General features: G+C 44.4%; 1 protein-coding gene across 1 annotated transcript in view; it reads right to left on the minus strand.

Moving 5' to 3' along the window:
• LOC126984701 (melanotransferrin-like) overlaps positions 1 to 20,926 on the minus strand; it is a 32,047-nt gene that overhangs the window by 4,435 nt on the left and 6,686 nt on the right. Inside the window, exons 4-13 of the mRNA XM_050838597.1 lie at positions 19,386 to 19,528; positions 18,697 to 18,814; positions 16,128 to 16,308; positions 14,964 to 15,117; positions 11,233 to 11,337; positions 10,746 to 10,913; positions 6,183 to 6,271; positions 3,304 to 3,470; positions 2,453 to 2,719; positions 402 to 545 (exon numbers count right to left, since the gene is read on the minus strand). Of these exons, the coding sequence (XP_050694554.1) occupies positions 402 to 545; positions 2,453 to 2,719; positions 3,304 to 3,470; positions 6,183 to 6,271; positions 10,746 to 10,913; positions 11,233 to 11,337; positions 14,964 to 15,117; positions 16,128 to 16,308; positions 18,697 to 18,814; positions 19,386 to 19,528 (1,536 nt within the window). The remainder of the gene's footprint in view (positions 1 to 401; positions 546 to 2,452; positions 2,720 to 3,303; positions 3,471 to 6,182; positions 6,272 to 10,745; positions 10,914 to 11,232; positions 11,338 to 14,963; positions 15,118 to 16,127; positions 16,309 to 18,696; positions 18,815 to 19,385; positions 19,529 to 20,926) is intronic.

Raw genomic sequence — 20,926 nt, forward strand, 5'->3', positions numbered from 1 at the left:
ATACCTACGTTTAGTATTAGGTTTGTCGGTATTATTTTAAGTTTTTTTTAACAGTAATTTTATTGTATACCAGTATCTATCGTATATAAGTATTTTCAAGCAACGGACTTAACAGTAATTTTATTGTATACCAGTATCTATCGTATATAAGTATTTTCAAGCAAAGGACTTAACAGTAATTTTATTGTATACCAGTATCTATCGTATATAAGTATTTTCAAGCAATGGACTTAACAGTAATTTTATTGTATACCAGTATCTATCGTATATAAGTATTTTCAAGCAACGGACCACCCTTCCCCCTTTTAATCCGCTATGTCGAGGGCCGAGTCTAGTTGCTGTGCGAGACGAAAGTGTGGGAATACGGACATTAACTCTACACGTGGCATACAAGGACTCACCATCGCGACACACTAGCTGGTAGTCGGCTGTCAGCTGGTTCCTGGCCCAGAACTCCTTGCGGCGACCATCCACGTTCTCCTTGACAGTGGTGTGCTTGACGAACGCGATGTCCCCGCCGCCCTCCACCAGGCACCTGAACGCTCCTGTGGGGGTGAGAAGGGGGTGGGGGTGACCATGGAGGTGGAATTGGTGGAGTCGACACGGCCCACTAATCCCATTCATTGAGGTGAAGCCAACGAACTGTCAAATTTACGGTCAAAAGATGGGGGTGGGCGAGCCTGGCCGAGCCTATTAAGAGGGAGCCTGACCTGACAACACCTGACACCTAGCCGTAAAAATGAGAGGTCAAGCGGATTCACTTAATTGGGCTGATGTTGACTCCACCAATTATACCTCCATGGGGGTGATGGTGGTGGTGGTGGTGGTGGAAGAGTGAAGAGAGATACAGAGAGAGAGAGTGACAGAAAAGATAGATACATAAAAAACAGACAATAAAGATGGATAGATAAGGAAACAGACAAAACTATAGACAGACGGACAGACAGAAAATGCAAAACTCGGGCACACACTCTCTCATACTCTCAACACAATCTCTCTTCATCTTCCCTTTACAGACACACACACTCCACAAACTCTTCCTGCCCTTTCCCTCTCTCACACACATACTCTACACTCTTCTCTTCCTAACACGCACTTAACTTACTCTCCCTTCTACACACTCTCCTCTCACTCAGCGCACTCTCCCTTTCTCTCCCTCAAAAATACTGTAAATTCTTCCTTTCGTCCCCTTGAACACACTCACTTTCTCATACTCTCAACACAATCTCCCTTCCACACACACTCCTTTTCCTCCTTAACACTCTCCCTTCCTCTTCCCCTCACAGACACACACACTCCACAAACTCTTCCTGCTCTTCCCCTCTCTCACACACACACTCTACACTCTTCTCTTCCTAACACGCACTTAACTTACTCTCCCTTCTACACACTCTCCTCTCACTCAACGCACTCTCCCTTTCTCTCCCTCAAAAATACTGTAAAGTCTTCCTTCCTTCCCCTTGAACACACTCACTTTCTCATACTCTCAACACAATCTCCCTTCCACACACACTCCTTTTCCTCCTTAACACACTCTCCCTTCCTCTTCCCCTCACACACACACACTCCACAAACTCTTCCTATTCTTCCCCTCTCTCACACACACACTCTACACTCTTCTCTTCCTGACACACACTTAACTTACTCTCCCTTCTACACACTCTCCTCTCACTCAACGCACTCTCCCTTTCTCTCCCTCAAAAATACTGTAAAGTCTTCCTTCCGTCCCCTTGAACACACTCACTTTCTCATACTCTCAACATAATCTCCCTTCCACACACACTCCTTTTCCTCCTTAACACACTCTCCCTTCCTCTTCCCCTCACAAACACACACACTCCACAAACTCTTCCTATTCTTCCCCTCTCTCTCACACACACACTCTACACTCTTCTCTTCCTAACACGCACTTAACTTACTCTCCCTTCTACACACTCTCCTCTCACTCAACGCACTCTCCCTTTCTCTCCCTCAAAAATACTGTAAAATCTTCCTTTCGTCCCCTTGAACACACTCACTTTCTCATACTCTCAACACACACTCCTTTTCCTCCTTAACACACTCTCCCTTCCTCTTCCCCTCACAGACACACACACACTCCACAAACTCTTCCTATTCTTCCCCTCTCTCTCACACACACACTCTACACTCTTCTCTTCCTGACACACACTTAACTTACTCTCCCTTCTACACACTCTCCTCTCACTCAACGCACTCTCCCTTTCTCTCCCTCAAAAATACTGTAAAGTCTTCCTTCCTTCCCCTTGAACACACTCACTTTCTCATACTCTCAACACAATATCCCTTCCACACAACACACTCTCTCTTTCCTTCCCCTCACACATTCCATAAGCTCTCCCTTACTCTATCTTTCTCATGCACACACACTCAACAAACTCTCCTTTCATCTCTCTCCCACACTTAACTCTCCCTCCCTCTCCCTCACACCCACCAGTGAACCCGTAGTAAGGCTCGGAGTGGTCCCTGGCACAGTACCCCTGGCCTTGGCCGCGACACAGGTGGCAGAGGTTGAGGTGAATGGAGTCCTCCCTGTAGTAGGTGCTGAGGGCTCCCGGGACGCAGGATTTCATGAAGTACTCGGAGGCGGCACGGACGGAGTTACACTGGTACTGGCGGATGAGGTCGTTGTTGATGAGGTAGGCCATCGGCACCACCCAGCCGCCCCCGTGCATCACGCCGGGGTGGCACGTCATGCGGCCTGTGGGGGGGGTGCGGAGGGAGTGTGTTAGGGGTGTTGTTGTGGCTATAGCTGAAGTGTGTGGTATTGAGCCATGTCATTAACGGAATTTTTTTTCTTCTTACGGTAAAGGAAACAGCTCAAGGGTAAAAAAATAAAAAATAAATAAATAAAAAATAATAATAATAATAATAATAATGATGAAAAAAAAAAAAAGCTCACAAACCACTGCTCCTAAAAAAAAAGAGTTAAGAGGATTGCTGTTTTTAGTAAAGTCGGTAAGTTTGGTTTGGTCGGCGAAACATCTGTGGTCATATGCCGGAGACAGACAGGAGGGGAAGGTATTACAGGAGAAGGGAACAGACCCCAGGAGACGGGACACAACCCCCGATTAATACCTGGTACCCATTCACTGCTGGGTGGACAGGGGTGCAGGGTACCGGCCTTTGTCACGAAAAACAGAACATACAAAACACACATCTGAACAGCACTTGCACACCTGAAAAACACATGTGCACTTGCAAAAAATCAATAACAAGTGCACACCTGGAGAAAAAAAAAAAAAAAAAAAAAAAAAAAAAAAAAACAGCGCCCCCGTCACCCACCTCTGAGGTACAGCACATCGGTGTCGGGGTCATCCTCCTTGGAGACGGCCACCACATAGTACTCGAGGGTGTCCAGGTTGTACTGCTCAGCCATTATGGGGACCAGCTCGTGCAGCAACCCAGCGCTGTAGATGTCCCCCGCCTCAAACACTGACACATCAGCCTCCCTGCAGAAGATGGGAGGGTTGGATGGTTGGTGACTTGGTGTGGAAGGATGGGTGGAGGGGAGAGGAAGTATGGGTTGGTGGGTTGGTGTGGAAGGATGGGTGGAGGGGAGAGGAAGTATGGGTTGGTGGGTTGGTGTGGAAGGATGGGTGGAGGGGAGAGGAAGTATGGGTTGGTGGGTTGGTGTGGAAGGATGGGTGGAGGGGAGAGGAAGTATGGGTTGGTGGGTTGGTGTGGAAGGATGGGTGGAGGGGAGAGGAAGTATGGGTTGGTGGGTTGGTGTGGAAGGATGGGTGGAGGGGAGAGGAAGTATGGGTTGGTGGGTTGGTGTGGAAGGATGGGTGGAGGGAGAGGAAGTATGGGTTGGTGGGTTGGTGTGGAAGGATGGGTGGAGGGGAGAGGAAGTATGGGTTGGTGGGTTGGTGTGGAAGGATGGGTGGAGGGGAGAGGAAGTATGGGTTGGTGGGTTGGTGTGGAAGGATGGGTGGAGGGGAGAGGAAGTATGGGTTGGTGACTTGGTGTGGAAGGATGGGTGGAGGGGAGAGGAAGTATGGGTTGGTGGGTTGGTGTGGAAGGATGGGTGGATGGGAGAGGAAGTATGGGTTGGTGGGTTGGTGTGGAAGGATGGGTGGATGGGAGAGGAAGTATGGGTTGGTGGGTTGGTGGGGAAGGATTGGTGGATGGAGAGGAAGTATGGGTTGGTGACTTGGTGTGGAAGGATGGGTGGAGGGGAGAGGAAGTATGGGTTGGTGGGTTGGTGTGGAAGGATGGGTGGAGGGGAGAGGAAGTATGGGTTGGTGGGTTGGTGTGCAAGGATGGGTGGAGGGGAGAGAAAGTATGGGTTGGTGACAATGTGGAAGGATAGGTAGAGGGGAGATGAAGTATGGGTTGGTGACTTGGTGTGGAAGGATGGGTGGAGGGAAGAGGAAGTATGGGTTAGTGGATTGGTGACTTGGTGTGGAAGGATGGGTGGAGGGGAGAGAAAGTATGGGTCGGTGGGTTGGTGTGATAGGATGGGGTGCTGGGAGAGGAAGTATGGGTTGGTGGGTTGGTGTGGAAGGATGGGTGGAGGGGAGAGGAAGTATGGGTTGGTGGGTTGGTGTGGAAGGATGGGTGGAGGGGAGAGGAAGTATGGGTTGGTGGGTTGGTGTGGAAGGATGGGTGGAGGGGAGAGGAAGTATGGGTTGGTGGGTTGGTGTGGAAGGATGGGTGGAGGGGAGAGGAAGTATGGGTTGGTGGGTTGGTGTGCAAGGATGGGTGGAGGGAGAGGAAGTATGGGTTGGTGGGTTGGTGTGGAATGATGGGTGGTGGTGTGTGGAAGTCTGGGTTGGTGGGTTGGTGTGGAAGGATGGGTGGAGGGGAGAGGAAGTATGGGTTGGTGGGTTGGTGTGGAAGGATGGGTGGAGGGGAGAGGAAGTATGGGTTGGTGACTTGGTGTGGAAGGATGGGTGGAGGGGAGAGGAAGTATGGGTTGGTGGGTTGGTGTGGAAGGATGGGTGGAGGGGAGAGGAAGTATGGGTTGGTGGGTTGGTGTGGAAGGATAGGTGGAGGGAGAGGAAGGATGGGTTGGTGGGTTGGTGTGGAAGGATGGGTGGAGGGGAGAGGAAGTATGGGTTGGTGGGTTGGTGTGGAAGGATGGGTGGAGGGGAGAGGAAGTATGGGTTGGTGGGTTGGTGGGTTGGTGTGGAAGGATGGGTGGAGGGGAGAGGAAGTATGGGTTGGTGGGTTGGTGTGGAAGGATGGGTGGAGGGGAGAGGAAGTATGGGTTGGTGACATGGAAGGTTTATATCATGGGAAAAATTTGGCCCATCGCTGGTACACAGTAAAGCCACAAATTTGGCCCATCGCTGGTACACAGTAAAGCCACAAATTTGGCCCATCGCTGCTACCGGGTTAAGAGATATCAAGAAACACAACTTTTCTCAGATGTATTGACACCTGAAATGACCTCAAAATGGAGAGTGTTCAAGCCTAAACCATTGGAGACAGAACCCTTCCAGCACAGTTCACTTCCTCCACCTCACAACTGCATGATCAACAACGGAACAATGAAACAATACATCAGCATAACCGGGGACAAAACTAAAAGAAAAAATATATAAAGTCGATTCCCGTAACTTAGATGAAGAAACTTAAGGAGAGGCGGAGAGGAGATAGAGGTGGATACACTTATAAAGCCATTGACAGACACACTAAACGAAGGTCAGAGATACAGGGCCAGTCTCACAGTTCCCCGTGATGGGTTAGTAAGCTCCCAAACCAATACCAGAGCCTTCTAAATTTCCTTGTATAGTGTCTGGTGTTTATATTTAAGTTCACAAATTTGATGAAACTATACAGGAAAAGTCTTGTGTGTTTAGGTGTGGCATCGAAGACCTCCCCATTTTGGATTGTATGGGATTCTTTAGTTTGGTTCGGGCTGCTATGAAGACACTGTGTTGGACTGTGAAATCGGCTCACAGTCTTGAAATTTTTTTTTTTTACAGCAGAGGACAGTGTAAGGGCGTAAAAAAAAAAAGAAAACAATATGAAAAAAAAAAAAGCCCACTACTTACTGCTCCTAAAAATTGACCTAAGCATAGTAAAACAAGGTCAACATAGAGGTGGATACATACTCGAGGAACACATATAACAGACGAACACTAAAACAAGGTCAACAGAGAGGTGGACACAGGCTAAATAAACATGGACATTAAAATCAGGTCAGCACTCACCCTTTCCTGATAGAAGCCATGCAGTCAAAATTGGACTCTCCTCTCAAGCACTCCATCTCTGGCTTGAGCAGCTGGGCATGGAGGGCGGTCTGGAAGGGAAGACGGCAGGAGTAAGGGTAAGGGGTGCAGATTGATGATTCTTAGGGCAGTCTGTCTTGGCATCGCAACTTCAGGGTCATTTGCCGACGATTCTAATACAAATTAATTATCTTACAAAACTTTACATTTCTGCCCGAAATCGTGCCAAATCTATTCTCCGACTAACCAAAAATTCTTTCATTAATAGAAAATGTCAAAACCTTGCTTTCTCTAACTCTTCCCGTGACTTCTGGCATCTAGCCAAAAACATCTCCTCCAACTTCACTTCTTCATCTTTCCCTCCACTCCTCAGTCCTGACGGCAACACTGCCGTCTCATCTATCTCTAAGGCTGAACTCTTCTCTCAAACTTTTTCTAAAAACTCCACTCTGGACGATTCTGGGCATATTCCTCCTACTCATCCCCCTCTGACTCCTTTATGCCTGTTATAAAGATTCTTCAAATGATGTTTTCTATGCCCTCTGGCCTCAATCCTCAGAAGGCTTATGGACCTGATGGAGTGCCTCCTATTGTCCTTAAAACTGTGCCTCCGCTGTCACCCTGCCTGGTCAAACTCTTTCGCCTCTGCCTGTCCACATCTACCTTTCCTTCTTGCTGGAAGTATGCCTTCACACAGCCTGTACCTAAGAAGGGTGACCGCTCCAATCCCTCAAACTACCGTCCTATTGCTTTACTTTCTTGTTCATCTAAAGCTTTTGAATAAATCCTTAACCGAAGATTCAAAAGCACCTTTCCACTTCTGACCTTCTATCTGATCGCCAGTATGGGTTCCGCAAGGGCGTTCTACTGGTGATCTCCTAGCCTTCTTAACTGACTCTTGGTCATCCTCTCTAGCCGCTTCGTGAAACTTTTGCTATTGGCTTGGACATATCAAAAGCTTTTGATAGGGTCTGGCACAAATCTTGCTTTCTAAACTACCCTCCCACGGTTTCTATCCTTCTCTCTGTACCTTTATCTCCAGTTTCCTTTCTGACCGCTCTATTTCTGCCGTGGTAGACGGTCACTGTTCTTCCCTAAATCTATTAACAGTGGTGTCCCACAGGGTTCTGTCCTATCTCCCTCTTTTCTGTTGTTCATTGATGATCTTCTTTCCAAAACGAACTGTCCTATCCATTCCTACGCCGATGATTCCACTCTGCATTATTCAACTTCTTTTAATAGAAGACCCACCCTTCAGGAACTTAACGACTCAAGGCTGGAGGCTGCAGAACGCTTAGCCTTAGACCTTACTATTATTTCCGATTGGGGCAAGAGGAACCTGGTGTCCTTCAACGCCTCAAAAACACAGTTTCTCCACCTATCCACTCGACACAATCTTCCAAACAACTATCCCCTATTCTTTGACAACACCCGGCTATCACCTTCCTCAACACTAAACATCCTCGGTCTATCCTTAACTCAAAATCTCAACTGGAAACTTCATATCTCATCTCTTACTAAATCAGCTTCCTCGAGGCTGGGCGTTCTGTACCGTCTCCGCCAGTTCTTCTCCCTGCACAGTTGCTGTCCATATACAGGGCCTTGTCCGCCTCGTATGGAGTATGCATCTCATGTGTGGGGGCTCCTCACACAGCTCTTCTGGACAGAGTGGAGGCAAAGGCTTCGTCTCATCAGCTCTCCTCCTCATACTGATAGTCTTCACCTCTTAAATTCCCAATGTTGCCTCTCTTTCTATCTTCTATCGATATTTCCACGCTGACTGCTCTTCTGAACTTGCTAACTGCATGCCTCCCCCCTCCCGCTGCCCCGCTTGCACTGACTTTCTACTCATGCTCATCCCTATACTGTCCAAACCCCTTATGCAAGAGTTAACCAGCATCTTCACTCTTTCATCCCTCACGCTGGTAAACTCTGGAACAATCTTCCTTCATCTGTATTTCCTCCTGCCTACGACTTGAACTCTTTCAAGAGGAGGGTATCAGGACACCTCTCCTCCCGAAACTGACTTATCTTTCGCCACCTCTTTGGATTCTTTTAGGAGCAGCGAGTAGCGGCTTTTTGTATTAATGTTTACTTTTTTGTGCCCTTGAGCTGTCTCCTTTGCTGTAAAAAAAAAAAAAAAAAAAAAAAAAATATTAGCTTAACCCGGTAGCAGTGGGGATCATGTTTCTTAATGGTCCCTCTAAGCGAGAAAAATGAGAAAAAGTCACCCCTCACACAAACCATTTCATAATATATATCAACACATTTGTGATCAGATTATGTATCATCTATTTTGGGGGGGGGTTAAATCATGGCACAAATTTCGCCCGTTGCTGCTACACGGTAAAGCCACAAATTTTGTCCGTCGCTGCTACATGGTAAAGCCACAAATTTGGCCCGTCACTGCTACACGGTAAAGCCACAAATTTGGCCCGTCACTGCTACACGGTAAAGCCACAAATTTGGCCCGTCACTGCTACACGGTAAAGCCACAAATTTGGCCCGTCACTGCTACACGGTAAAGACACAAATTTGGCCCTTCACTGATACACGGTAAAGCCACAAATTTGGCCCGTCACTGCTACACGGTGAAGCCACAAATTTGGCCGTCACTGCTACTACACGGTAAAGCCACAAATTTGGCCGTCACTGCTACACGGTAAAGCCACAAATTTGGCTGTCATGCTACATGGTGAAGCCACAAATTTGGCTCATCACTGCTACATCGGTAAAGCCACAAATTTGGCCCGTCGCTGCTACACGGTAAAGCCACAAATTTGGCCCGTCACTGCTACACGGTAAAGCCACAAATTTGGCCCGTCACTGCTACACGGTAAAGCCACAAATTTGGCCGTCACTGCTACATGGTGAAGCCACAAATTTGGCCACGTCACTGCTACACATGGTAAAGCCACAAATTTGGCCCGTCGCTGCTACACGGTGAAGCCACAAATTTGGCCCGTCTCTGCTACACGGTGAAGCCACAAATTTGGCCCGTCGCTGCTACACAGTGAAGCCACAAATTTGGCCCGTCGCTGCTACACAGTGAAGCCACAAATTTGGCCCGTCGCTGCTACACAGTGAAGCCACAAATTTGGCCCGTCGCTGCTACACAGTGAAGCCACAAATTTGGCCCGTCGCTGCTACAGTGAAGCCACAAATTTGGCCATTGCTGCTACACAGTGAAGCCATTAATAATTGCTGCTACACAGTGAAGCCACAAATTTGGCCCGTCGCTGCTACCGGGTTAAAATTAAAAACATGATAAAACCAACACTAATAAAACTTTATAAAACCAGTTAAAAATTAAACCATGATAAAATACAACTACAAAAGGCCGATAAAAACTACAGGAGGTTGAGGAAGCAAGGGGTGTGGTGATGGGTAGTATCATCAATGCAGAATATTGTGAAGACCTGTCCTCTCTACATATACTGAGGTAGTTTGATGATGATGATGATGATGATTAGAAAAAAAGGAAGATGAAAGCCGATAATGATGAGCGGGTTTTTTGTTTTCCGTTCCTGTTAAAACTTAATAAAGAAAAATAGAATATGAAATAGATTAAAAAGAGAGACAGGAGATGTTTTTTTTATTTACATCAAAGGAAGCAAATGAATGAATGAATAAAACCAGAAAGAAAGGAAAAAAGAAAAGAGGAGGAAGGAAAAACATCAAACAGCATAAATAAACAAAACAAAGAAAGAAAAAAGGAAAAGATGAAGGAAAACACCCAACACAAGCTATAGAGTGCATACCTTCATCTGCCAACACATGAAAGAAAAACACCCAACACAAGCCATAGAGTGCATACCTTCATCTGCCAACACATGAAAGAAAAACACCCAACACAAGCTATAGAGTGTGTACCTTCATCTGCCAACACATGAAAGAAAAACACTCAACACAAGCCATAGAGTGTGTACCTTCATCTGCCAACACATGAAAGAAAAACACCCAACACAAGCTATAGAGTGCATACCTTCATCTGCCAACACATGAAAGAAAAACACTCAACACAAGCCATAGAGTGTGTACCTTCATCTGCCAACACATGAAAGAAAAACACTCAACACAAGCCATAGAGTGTGTACCTTCATCTGCCAACACATGAAAGAAAAACACCCAACACAAGCTATAGAGTGCATACCTTCATCTGCCAACACATGAAAGAAAAACACCCAACACAAGCTATAGAGTGCATACCTTCATCTGCCAACACATGAAAGAAAAACACCCAACACAAGCTATAGAGTGTGTACCTTCATCTGCCAACACTTGTAAGGAAAACACCCAACACAAGCTATAGAGTGCATACCTTCATCTGCAGACACTTGTAAGGAAAACACCCAACACAAGCTATAGAGTGCATACCTTCATCTGCAGACATTTGAAAGGAAAACACTCAACACAAGCTATAGAGTGCATACCTTCATCTGCAGACATTTGAAAGGAAAACACTCAACACAAGCTATAGAGTGCATACCTTCATCTGCAGACACTTGTAAGAAAAACACCCAACACAAGCTATAGAGTGCATACCTTCATCTGCAGACACTTGGAATACTCGACCATGGAGGTAACACAGAGTTTCATCCGAGTCACAGGGCAGGAGCGGATGGTCTGGATATGGTTCACAATGTCACCCGTCAGGTACTTCTGGAAGCTCTGTTGACTGGCCGTTAACTCCACCAGCGCCTCCGTGTCGTCCTGGGAGGGTTGAAAGGGGTGAGGATGGTGATGGAGGGAGAGAGGAGGTAGGAGGTAGGTGCATGCAGATATGGGTCATTCCTTCTCTTCTCTTTAATATTTACTTTCTTTTCCTTCCCTACCCATTCCTTCTCTTCCTTATTCTTTCCTCCCATCCCTTCCCTTTCCTTCTCTCCCTTATTCTCTCCTCCCATCCTTTCTCTCCCGTCACTGCTACACGGTAAAGCCACAAATTTTGCCCGTCGCTGTTACACGGTAAAGCCACAAATTTGCCCGTCACTGCTACTGGGTTAACCGTAGAGAAAGCAAAGTAACTTACCGAGAGGAGGAGGTCGTGCGCGAGTCCGTACTTTGGCGCCGACTCAAACAGATGGAACTTGTAGTAGGTGTTGTCTGTCTTGTTGCCGAAGAGCGTGACGATATCCTGAGGGGTGAGAGGAAGAGAGGGAGGGTGAGGGGAGGTTAAGGTTCTTTCTGATCAACTTATTTTCCTGTTTTCTGTTCCTTTGCCTTGCTAATGTTTTTTTTCTTACGATCATTCCTGTTTTTTTTTTTCTAATTTTCTTTGTTTTGTTTTTTTCCTGCTTTCCTGTTTTTTCTTTCCTGTTTTTTCTTTTCTGTTTTTTTTCCTGCTTTCCTGTTTTTTCTTTTCTGTTTTTTTCCTGCTTTCCTGTTTTTTTCTATCCTGTTTTTTCTTTTCTGTTTTTTTTCCTGCTTTTATGTTTTTCCTTTTTTTCCTGCTTCGTTTTTTTCCTGCTTTCCTGTTTTTCTCCTGCTTTCTATCTCAGCTCAAGGGCAACAAAAAAGGTGTTAAAAAAAAGCCAAAAAGGTCATTAGTCAGGTTCTAATGAGTGTTCTTTTAAGTTCATGGTACAGAAGAAGGGTCACACTACCACCAGGGTCATAAAACTACCCCTGGAAGTGCTCAAAACTCATACGAAAGCCTTGTCAAATATGTGTTTCCTAGGTTCATGGTACAGAAGAAGGGTCACACTACTACCAGGGTCACAAAACTACCCCTGGAAGAGCTCAAAACTCATACGAAAGCCTTGTCAAATATGTGTTTCCTAGGTTCATGGTACAGAAGAAGGGTCACACTACTACCAGGGTCACAAAACTACCCCTGGAAGTGCTCAAAACTCATACGAAAGCCTTGTCAAATATGTGTTTCCTAGGTTCATGGTACAGAAGAAGGGTCACACTACCACCAGGGTCACAAAACTACCCCTGGAAGTGCTCAAAACTCATATGAAAGCCTTGTCAAATATGTGTTTCCTAGGTTCATGGTACAGAAGAAGGGTCACACTACCACCAGGGTCACAAAACTACCCCTGGAAGTGCTCAAAACTCATACGAAAGCCTTGTCAAATATATGTTTCCTAGGTTTATGGTACAGGAGAAGGGTCACACTACCGCCAGGGTCATAAAACTACCCCTGGAAGTGCTCAAAACTCATATGAAAGCCTTGTCAAATATGTGTTTCCTAGGTTTATGGTACAGGAGAAGGGTCACACTACCACCAGGGTCACAAAACTACCCCTGGAAGTGCTCAAAACTCATACGAAAGCCTTGTCAAATATGTGTTTCCTAGGTTCATGGTACAGAAGAAGGGTCACACTACTACCAGGGTCACAAAACTACCCCTGGAAGTGCTCAAAACTCATATGAAAGCCTTGTCAAATATGTGAGTTTAGGCACTGAAATGTTTAACCCCTAAAGGACCGGAGGCGGCTATAGCCACTTCACAGGGGAAGGGCTGGAGGTAGTTATAGCCGATTTCCTATTTTTAGACTAAATTTAGCTACTTTTCACCTTTTTTTGTGGTACACTCGATGGCAACAATGCCCTCGAGCCACTCGCAGCACTTATCGCTCCTCTTTCCATTCCTCCCCAAGCCCATGTCAGCCTCTCAGTTTGTCTATTTGAAAAGCCTCTCGTGGACGTTGCTGGGATTCTCATGGACTGTATTGTGATTCTAGTGATAGTTTTATACGACCTCTGCACTTTGAATGGGAACAGCCACCCGTCAAAACCCGGTTAGTCTTTCCTGTGGCCTTGAGAGTCATAAAGGGAGGTCAGTATGTTTAATATGGGCCTGAGAATAAGGGTGCGGCCACACTGCACGTGATATGCTTGGGGGGTAGAGGGCAGCGGGATGCCTAGCGGGTCAGCGGCAAGAACAAACATGTTATCTAATACGAGTGGTCATACAGGACGCGGGTAGCGGGTTCCCTCCAAGCTTACCCGATACCCGCGTCTTGTATGGCCACCCCTACTAGATAACATGTGTTTGTTCTTGCCGCTGACCCGCTCGGCATCCCACTACCCTCTACCCTCCCAGCGAACCGTGCGCAGTGTGGCCGCACCCTAAAGGCCTTACACTCTTCTCACCAGCTGCCTCACGGATCTCAAAAATATCAATAACACAATAAGTCACCCATCAAAACCTGGTTAGTCTTCTCTGTGGCCTTGGGCAATAGTAATACAGGCAAGTCAGTACGTTTAATATGGGCCTAAGAATGTGGGGTGTACTTCTCATCAGCTGCCTCACGGATCTCAAAAATAACAATAACACAATAAGTCACCTGTCAAAACCTGGTTAGTCCTTTCTGTGGCCTTGGGCAATAGTAATACAGGCAGCTAAGTACGTTTAATATGGGCCTAAGAATGTGGGCGTTACTTCTCATCAGCTGCCTCACGGATCTCAAAAATAACAATAACACAATAAGTCACCTGTCAAAACCTGGTTAGTCCTTTCTGTGGCCTTGGGAAATGGTAATACAGGCAGCTAAGTACGTTTAATATGGGCCTAAGAGTGTGGGCGTTACTTCTCATCAGCTGCCTCACGGATCTCAAAAATAACACTAACACAATAAGTCACCCATCAAAACCCCATTAGTCTTCTCTGTTGTCTTGGGAAAGTCATAACGGAAGCTCAGTACGTTTAATATGGGCCTAAGAATGTGGGTGTTACTTTTCATCAGTGGGTGTTGTCTCCTGTGGCTGGAGGGGAGAGGAAGATGGAGAAGAAGAAAAAAGAATCAATGTCAAGAAGAAAAAGAAGAAAAAAGAAAACAAAGAAGGAAAATATTACCATGAAATTAATAAGAAGAAATAAGGCCAAGAAGGAGAAGAAAAAGAGCAAGACAATGAAGAAAAAGATTGAACATAAAATAATTAATACAGCCATCCCTCAAATAGTACGGTTTCCAATAGTCCGGTTTCGGTTTTATACGGATTGTCATGGAAGATCTTTAAGGATTATTTAATTTACTGCTCGTCGGGAAATTTAAAAACCCTAAAAAATCTTCTTAGAAAATCCACATAAGACCAGAACTGAACTATTGGAAAACGGACTATTTGAGGGATGACTGTACCAATGACAACCACATGAGACCAGAACCGAACTATTGGAAAACAGACTATTTGAGGGATAACTGTACCAATGATAACATGAGACCAGAACCGAACTATTGGAAAACGGACTATTTAAGGGATGACTGTACCAATGACAACCGCATGAGACCAGAACCGTACTATTGGAAAACGGACTATTTGAGGGATGACTGTACCAATGACAACCACATAAGACCAGAACCGAACTATTGGAAAACGGACTATTTAAGGGATGACTGTACCAATGACAACCGCATGAGACCAGAACCGTACTATTGGAAAACGGACTATTTGAGGGACTGTACCAATGACAACCACATGAGACCAGAACCGAACTATTGGAAAACGGACTATTTGAGGGATGACTGTACCAATGACAACCACATGAGACCAGAACCGAACTATTGGAAAACGGACTATTTGAGGGATGACTGTACCAATGACAACCACATGAGACCAGAACCGAACTATTGGAAAACGGACTATTTGAGGGACTGTACCAAAGACAACCACATGAGACCAGAACCGTACTATTGGAAAGCGGACTATTTGAGGGATAACTGTACCAATGACAACCACATGAGACCAGAACCGTACTATTGGAAACCGTACTATTTGAGGGATGACTGTACCAATGACAACAATAACACCCACCTTGAGGAACTCCTGCAGAAGGCGACGCTGCTCCTTGGACTTGGCGGAGGTGGTGACGATGGCATTGGAGGGCACCACACCCCAGTTGCAGCGGCGGAAGTCACTGATGGGCGCATGTCCCCCGTCGTCGCAAATCAGCTCAAAGTCCTCCGGTCTAAGGGTGCGTGTGGGTGTGTTTGGGTTAACGGGTTGTGTATATATTTTTGTGTCAACACTGGGGTCGGTATTCTCTGATATTTCCACAAGCATATGGCAGTAAATACTCTAACTACACCTCTGCAATTTGTTATTTCTTTACCCTGATGTCTATAAATCTTGGGTTGCCAAAATGTTACCTCAGTTGTCCATCTGGTCTCCTAGAACAAGGATGAATGTGGAGTGTGTGTGTGGGTAGATGTGAAGGATAAATGTGTGGATGTGGAGTTAGGTGGATGTGAGGGCATGAAAACACAACACAAAACTAACAAAAACCTCATATACTAAATTTAATAAGACAAACACACACCCTTCCTCACCCTGTAACCTCACCCTCCCTTGCAAAACAAATAAAACCATAAACAAACACCCTTCCTCACCCTGTTGCCTCACCCTCTTACGGACAGAAAAAAGTTTGGAAAGTTTTGTTTAGTCAGCGCAACATCTGTGATCATATGCCGGAGAGACAGAAGGGGAAGGAATTATAGGAGAAGGTAACAGATCGCAGGAGACGGGACACAACCCCCGATTAATACTTGGTACCCATTCACTGCTGGGTGGACAGGGGCGTAGGGTACCGGAAAAGCCGCCCAAATTTTTCCACTCCGCCCAGGAATCGAACCCGGGCTCTCTTGGTTGGAGTTGGGTGGATGTGAGGGCATGAAAACACAACACAAAACTAACAAAAAAACTCATATACTAAATTTAATATGACAAACACACACCCTTTCTCCCCTGTTACCTCACCCTCCCTTACCAAACAAAAACAGCCTTAAACAAACACTCTTCCTCACCCTTATCCTTCCTCCCTTACAGACAAAGCAGATATACACCCTTACAAAGCAAATCAAATTGACCCCTCTTTCGGCCACCTCCTTGGATTCTTTTTAGGAGCAGCAAGTAGCAGGCTTTTTTTTATTGTTGTTTCCTTTTTTTGTGCCCTTGAACTGTCTCCTTTGTGTGACTCACGTGTGGGTTGCCGAGCGGTTGAGGAAGCGTGTGAGGGTAGCGTGCTTGACGAAGGCGATCTGGCCCTGGTCAAGGAGGCACTCGAGGGCCCCCTGGTTGCCGGCGTAGTTGTCCAGGTTGGTGCAGTGCTGGCCCGGCAACTCGCTCCCACACGCACTGCACAAGACCTGGCTGTTGTCCCCTGTGGCCGGAGGGAAGGAGCGTGAGTGTGAGGAGGGAAGGGGTGTGAGTATGGGGAAAGTTGGAAAGTTTTGTTTAGTCGACGCAACATCTGTGGTCATATGCCGGAGAGAGACAGAAGGGGAAGGAATTATAGGAGAAGGGAACAGACCCCAGGAGACGGGACACAACCCCCGATTAATACCTGGTACCCATTCACTGCTGGGTGGACAGGGGCGTAGGGTATCGGAAAAGCCGCCCAAATTTTTCCACTCCACCCGGGAATCGAACCCGGGCTCTCTTGATTGTGAGCCGAGTGTGCTAACCACTGCACCACAAAGCCCCCTGAGTATGGGGAGGGAAGGGGTGTGACTGTGGGGAGGGGAGAGGAAGATGGAGAAGAAGAAAAAAGAATCAATGTCAAGAAGAAAAAAAGAAAACAAAGAAAGAAAATATTAGTACCATGAAATTAATGAGAAGAAAAAGACCAAGAAGAAGAAAAAGAGGAAGACAATGAAAAAAAAGATTGAACATAAAATAATTTGAAGATAAAGAAAAAGACGAGAAAAAGAAAAACAATCAATGTCAAGAAGAAAAAGAAGAAAATAGAAAACAAAGAAGGAAAATATTACCATGAAATTAATAAAAAGAAATAAGGCCAAAACGAGAAGAAAAAGAGGAAGACAATGAAAAAAAAAGATTGAACATAAAATAATTTGGAGAAGATAAAGAAAAAGACACAAAGATGAGGAGAAGGTGAAAGAGAACAAGAACAAGAAGCAAAAGAAAAAGAAGAAGAAGAAGTAGATGAGGAAGAAGATGAAGAACACTAAAAGAACAAGAACAAGAAGCAAAAGAAGAAGAAGAAGAAGTAGAAGGGGAAGAAGATGAAGAACACTAAAAGAACAAGAACAAGAAGCAAAAGAAGAAGAAGAAGTAGAAGGGGAAGAAGATGAAGAACACTAAAAGAACAAGAACAAGAAGCAAAAGAAAAAGAAGAAGAAAAAGAAGAAGGGGAAGAAGATGAAGAACACAAAAGAACAAGAACAAGAAGAAAAAGAAGAAGAAGAAGAAGAAAAAGTAGAAGGGGAAGAAGATGAACACTAAAAAGAACAAGAACAAGAAGCAAAAGAAGAAGAAGAAGAAGAAAAAGTAGAAGGGGAAGAAGATGAAGAACACTAAAAGAACAAGAACAAGAAGAAAAAGAAGAAGAAGAAGAAGAAAAAGTAGAAGGGGAAGAAGATGAAGAACACTAAAAGAACAAGAACAAGAAGCAAAAGAAGAAGAAGAAGAAGAAAAAGTAGAAGGGGAAGAAGATGAAGAACACTAAAAGAACAAGAACAAGAAGAAAAAGAAAAAGAAGAAGAAGAAGGGGAAGAAGATGAAGAACACTAAAAAGAACAAGAAGAAAAAGAAGAAGAAGTAGAAGATGAAGAAGATGATGAACACTAAAAAGAACATGAACAAGAAGAAAAAGAAGAAGTAGAAGATGAAGAAGATGATGAACACTAAAAAGAACAAGAACAAGAAGCAAAAGAAAAAGAAGAAGTAGAAGGGGAAGATGAAGAACACTAAAAGAACAAGAACAAGAAGAAAAAGAAGAAGAAGAAGAAAAAGCAGAAGATGAAGAAGATGAAGAACACTAAAAGAACAAGAACAAGAAGCAAAAGAAGAAGAAGAAGAAAAAGTAGAAGGGGAAGAAGATGAAGAACACTAAAAGAACAAGAACAAGAAGAAAAAGAAGAAGAAGAAGAAGGGGAAGAAGATGAAGAACACTAAAAGAACAAGAACAAGAAGAAAAAGAAGAAGAAGAAGAAGGGGAAGAAGATGAAGAACACTAAAAGAACAAGAACAAGAAGAAAAAGAAAAAGAAGAAGAAAAAGTAGAAGGGGAAGAAGATGAAGAACACTAAAAGAACAAGAACAAGAAGAAAAAGAAGAAGAAGAAAAAGTAGAAGATGAAGAAGATGAAGAACACTAAAAGAACAAGAACAAGAAGCAAAAGAAGAAGAAGATGAAGAAAAAGTAGAAGGGGAAGAAGATGAAGAACACTAAAAGAACAAGAACAAGAAGCAAAAGAAGAAGAAGATGAAGAAAAAGTAGAAGGGGAAGAAGATGAAGAACACTAAAAGATCAAGAACAAGAAGCAAAAGAAGAAGAAGAAGAAGAAAAAGTAGAAGGGGAAGAAGATGAAGAACACTAAAAGAACAAGAACAAGAAGAAAAAGAAGAAGAAGAAAAAGTAGAAGGGGAAGAAGATGAAGAACACTAAAAGAACAAAAACAAGAAGCAAAAGAAAAACAAGAAAAAGAAGAAAAAGTAGATGAAGAACACTAAAAAGAACAAGAACCAAGGCAAAAACATAATAAATAAATAAATAAAAAATAAGAATAGCCCGCCCGCTGTACTTACCGAGGGGATTGTACTTGTTGGAGAGAATGTTGACGGCACATCCGCCCTTGAAGAACTCAGAGGCGGACTTGACGTGGTTATTGCAATCCACCACCTCCATGGCTCCTGAGTGGATGAGCTGAGGAGGAGGAGGAGGTGGAAAACATAAATATACAACAAGTAGAAGTAAAATTGTAATATGTTCCTTTGCTTTTTTTTTCAGGGGGGGGGGGGGTATTTCTGGCTGTACCTAATAGTATTTTTGTTTGTTTTATCTATTGTTTATTTGCTTCACCTGTTTTTCTATGCTTTATCTAGTGTGCTGTATGCTAAACTCTCTCTCTCTCTCTCTCTCTCTCTCTCTCTCTTTCCGTCTCTGCTAGTAACTATCTCTCTCTCCTTCCCTCCTTTTCTATAATTATAAAGTTAACCCTCAGCATGCTCTCTCTCTCTCTCTCTCTCTCTCTCTCTCTCTCTCTCTCTCTCTCTCTCTCTCTCTCTCTCTCTCTCTCTCTCTCTCTCTCTCTCTCTCTCTCATCATCCTAACCCAACTTCTTCCTTTCCCTCTCCCTTTTCCCCTCCCTCATCTCCTTGGCTCTCCCTCCTTTCCCTGGCTCTCCCTCTCCCCCCTCCCTCCTCTTCCCGGCTCTCCCTCTTCTTCCTGGCTCTCCCTCTCCCCTCTCCCTCCTCTTCCCGACTCTCTCTCTCACCTTAGCGATAGGGATGACCCAGCCGCCCATTGAGGCCACTGAGGGGAAGCAGGCCACGGTGTCCTTGAGGTCAGCCAGGCTGCGGACATGGGTCAGGTTCCCCTTGTGAGTCACGGCCACCGAGTAGTAGTTCTTGCGGCCGCCTGGAAGGGTCAAGCGCTGGGTAAGTTTTAAGGTGATTGTAATGTTGGGAGGTTCACTAAAGCTATGCAGAAGAAGAAGAAGGAGCAGAAGATGAAGAAAAAAAAGAGAAAGGTGAGGAACAAGAAGAAGAAAAATGTGCAGAAGCAGAGGACAAAGAGGAAGAAAAAGAGAAGGAAGATGAGGAACAAGAAGAAGAAAAAGAAGATGAGGAACAAGAAGAAAAAGAGAAAGAAGATGAGGAACAAGAAGAAGAAAAAGAGAAGGAAGATGAGGAACAAGAAGAAGAAAAAGAGAAAGAAGATGAGGAACAAGAAGAAGAAAAAGAAGATGAGGAACAAGAAGAAGAAAAAGAGAAGGAAGATGAGGAACAAGAAGAAGAAAAAGAGAAGGAAGATGAGGAACAAGAAGAAGAAAAAGAAGATGAGGAACAAGAAGAAGAAAAAGAAGATGAGGAACAAGAAGAAGAAAAAGAGAAAGAAGATGAGGAACAAGAAGAAAAAGAGAAAGAAGATGAGGAACAAGAAGAAAAAGAGAAAGAAGATGAGGAACAAGAAGAAAAAGAGAAAGAAGATGAGGAACAAGAAGAAAAAGAGAAAGAAGATGAGGAACAAGAACAAGAAAAAGAGAAGGAAGATGAGGAACAAGAAGAAGAAAAAGAAGATGAGGAACAAGAAGAAGAAAAAGAGAAGGAAGATGAGGAACAAGAAGAAGAAAAAGAAGGTGAGGAACAAGAAGAAGAAAAAGAGAAGGAAGATGAGGAACAAGAAGAAGAAAAAGAAGGTGAGGAACAAGAAGAAGAAAAAGAAGATGAGGAACAAGAAGAAGAAAAAGAGAAGGAAGATGAGGAACAAGAAGAAGAAAAAGAAGGTGAGGAACAAGAAGAAGAAAAAGAAGATGAGGAACAAGAAGAAGAAAAAGAGAAGGAAGATGAGGAACAAGAAGAAGAAAAAGAGAAAGATGAGGAACAAGAAGAAGAAAAAGAGAAGGAAGATGAGGAACAAGAAGAAGAAAAAGAAGGTGAGGAACAAGAAGAAGAAAAAGAGAAAGAAGATGAGGAACAAGAAGAAGAAAAAGAAGATGAGGAACAAGAAGAAGAAAAAGAGAAGGAAGATGAGGAACAAGAAGAAGAAAAAGAGAAGGAAGATGAGGAACAAGAAGAAGAAAAAGAGAAGGAAGATGAGGAACAAGAAGAAAAAGAGAAAGAAGATGAGGAACAAGAAGAAGAATAAGATAAAGAAGCTGAGGAACAAGAAGAAGAAAAAGAAGATGAGGAACAAGAAGAAGAAAAAGATAATGAAGATGAGGAACAAGAAGAAGAAAAAGAGAAAGAAGATGAGGAACAAGAAGAAAAAAAAGAAGATGAGGAACAAGAAGAAGAATAAGACCAGGAAGATGAG

Source organism: Eriocheir sinensis, chromosome 57 (assembly GCF_024679095.1).
Source record: "Eriocheir sinensis breed Jianghai 21 chromosome 57, ASM2467909v1, whole genome shotgun sequence".
NCBI lineage: Eukaryota > Metazoa > Arthropoda > Malacostraca > Decapoda > Varunidae > Eriocheir > Eriocheir sinensis.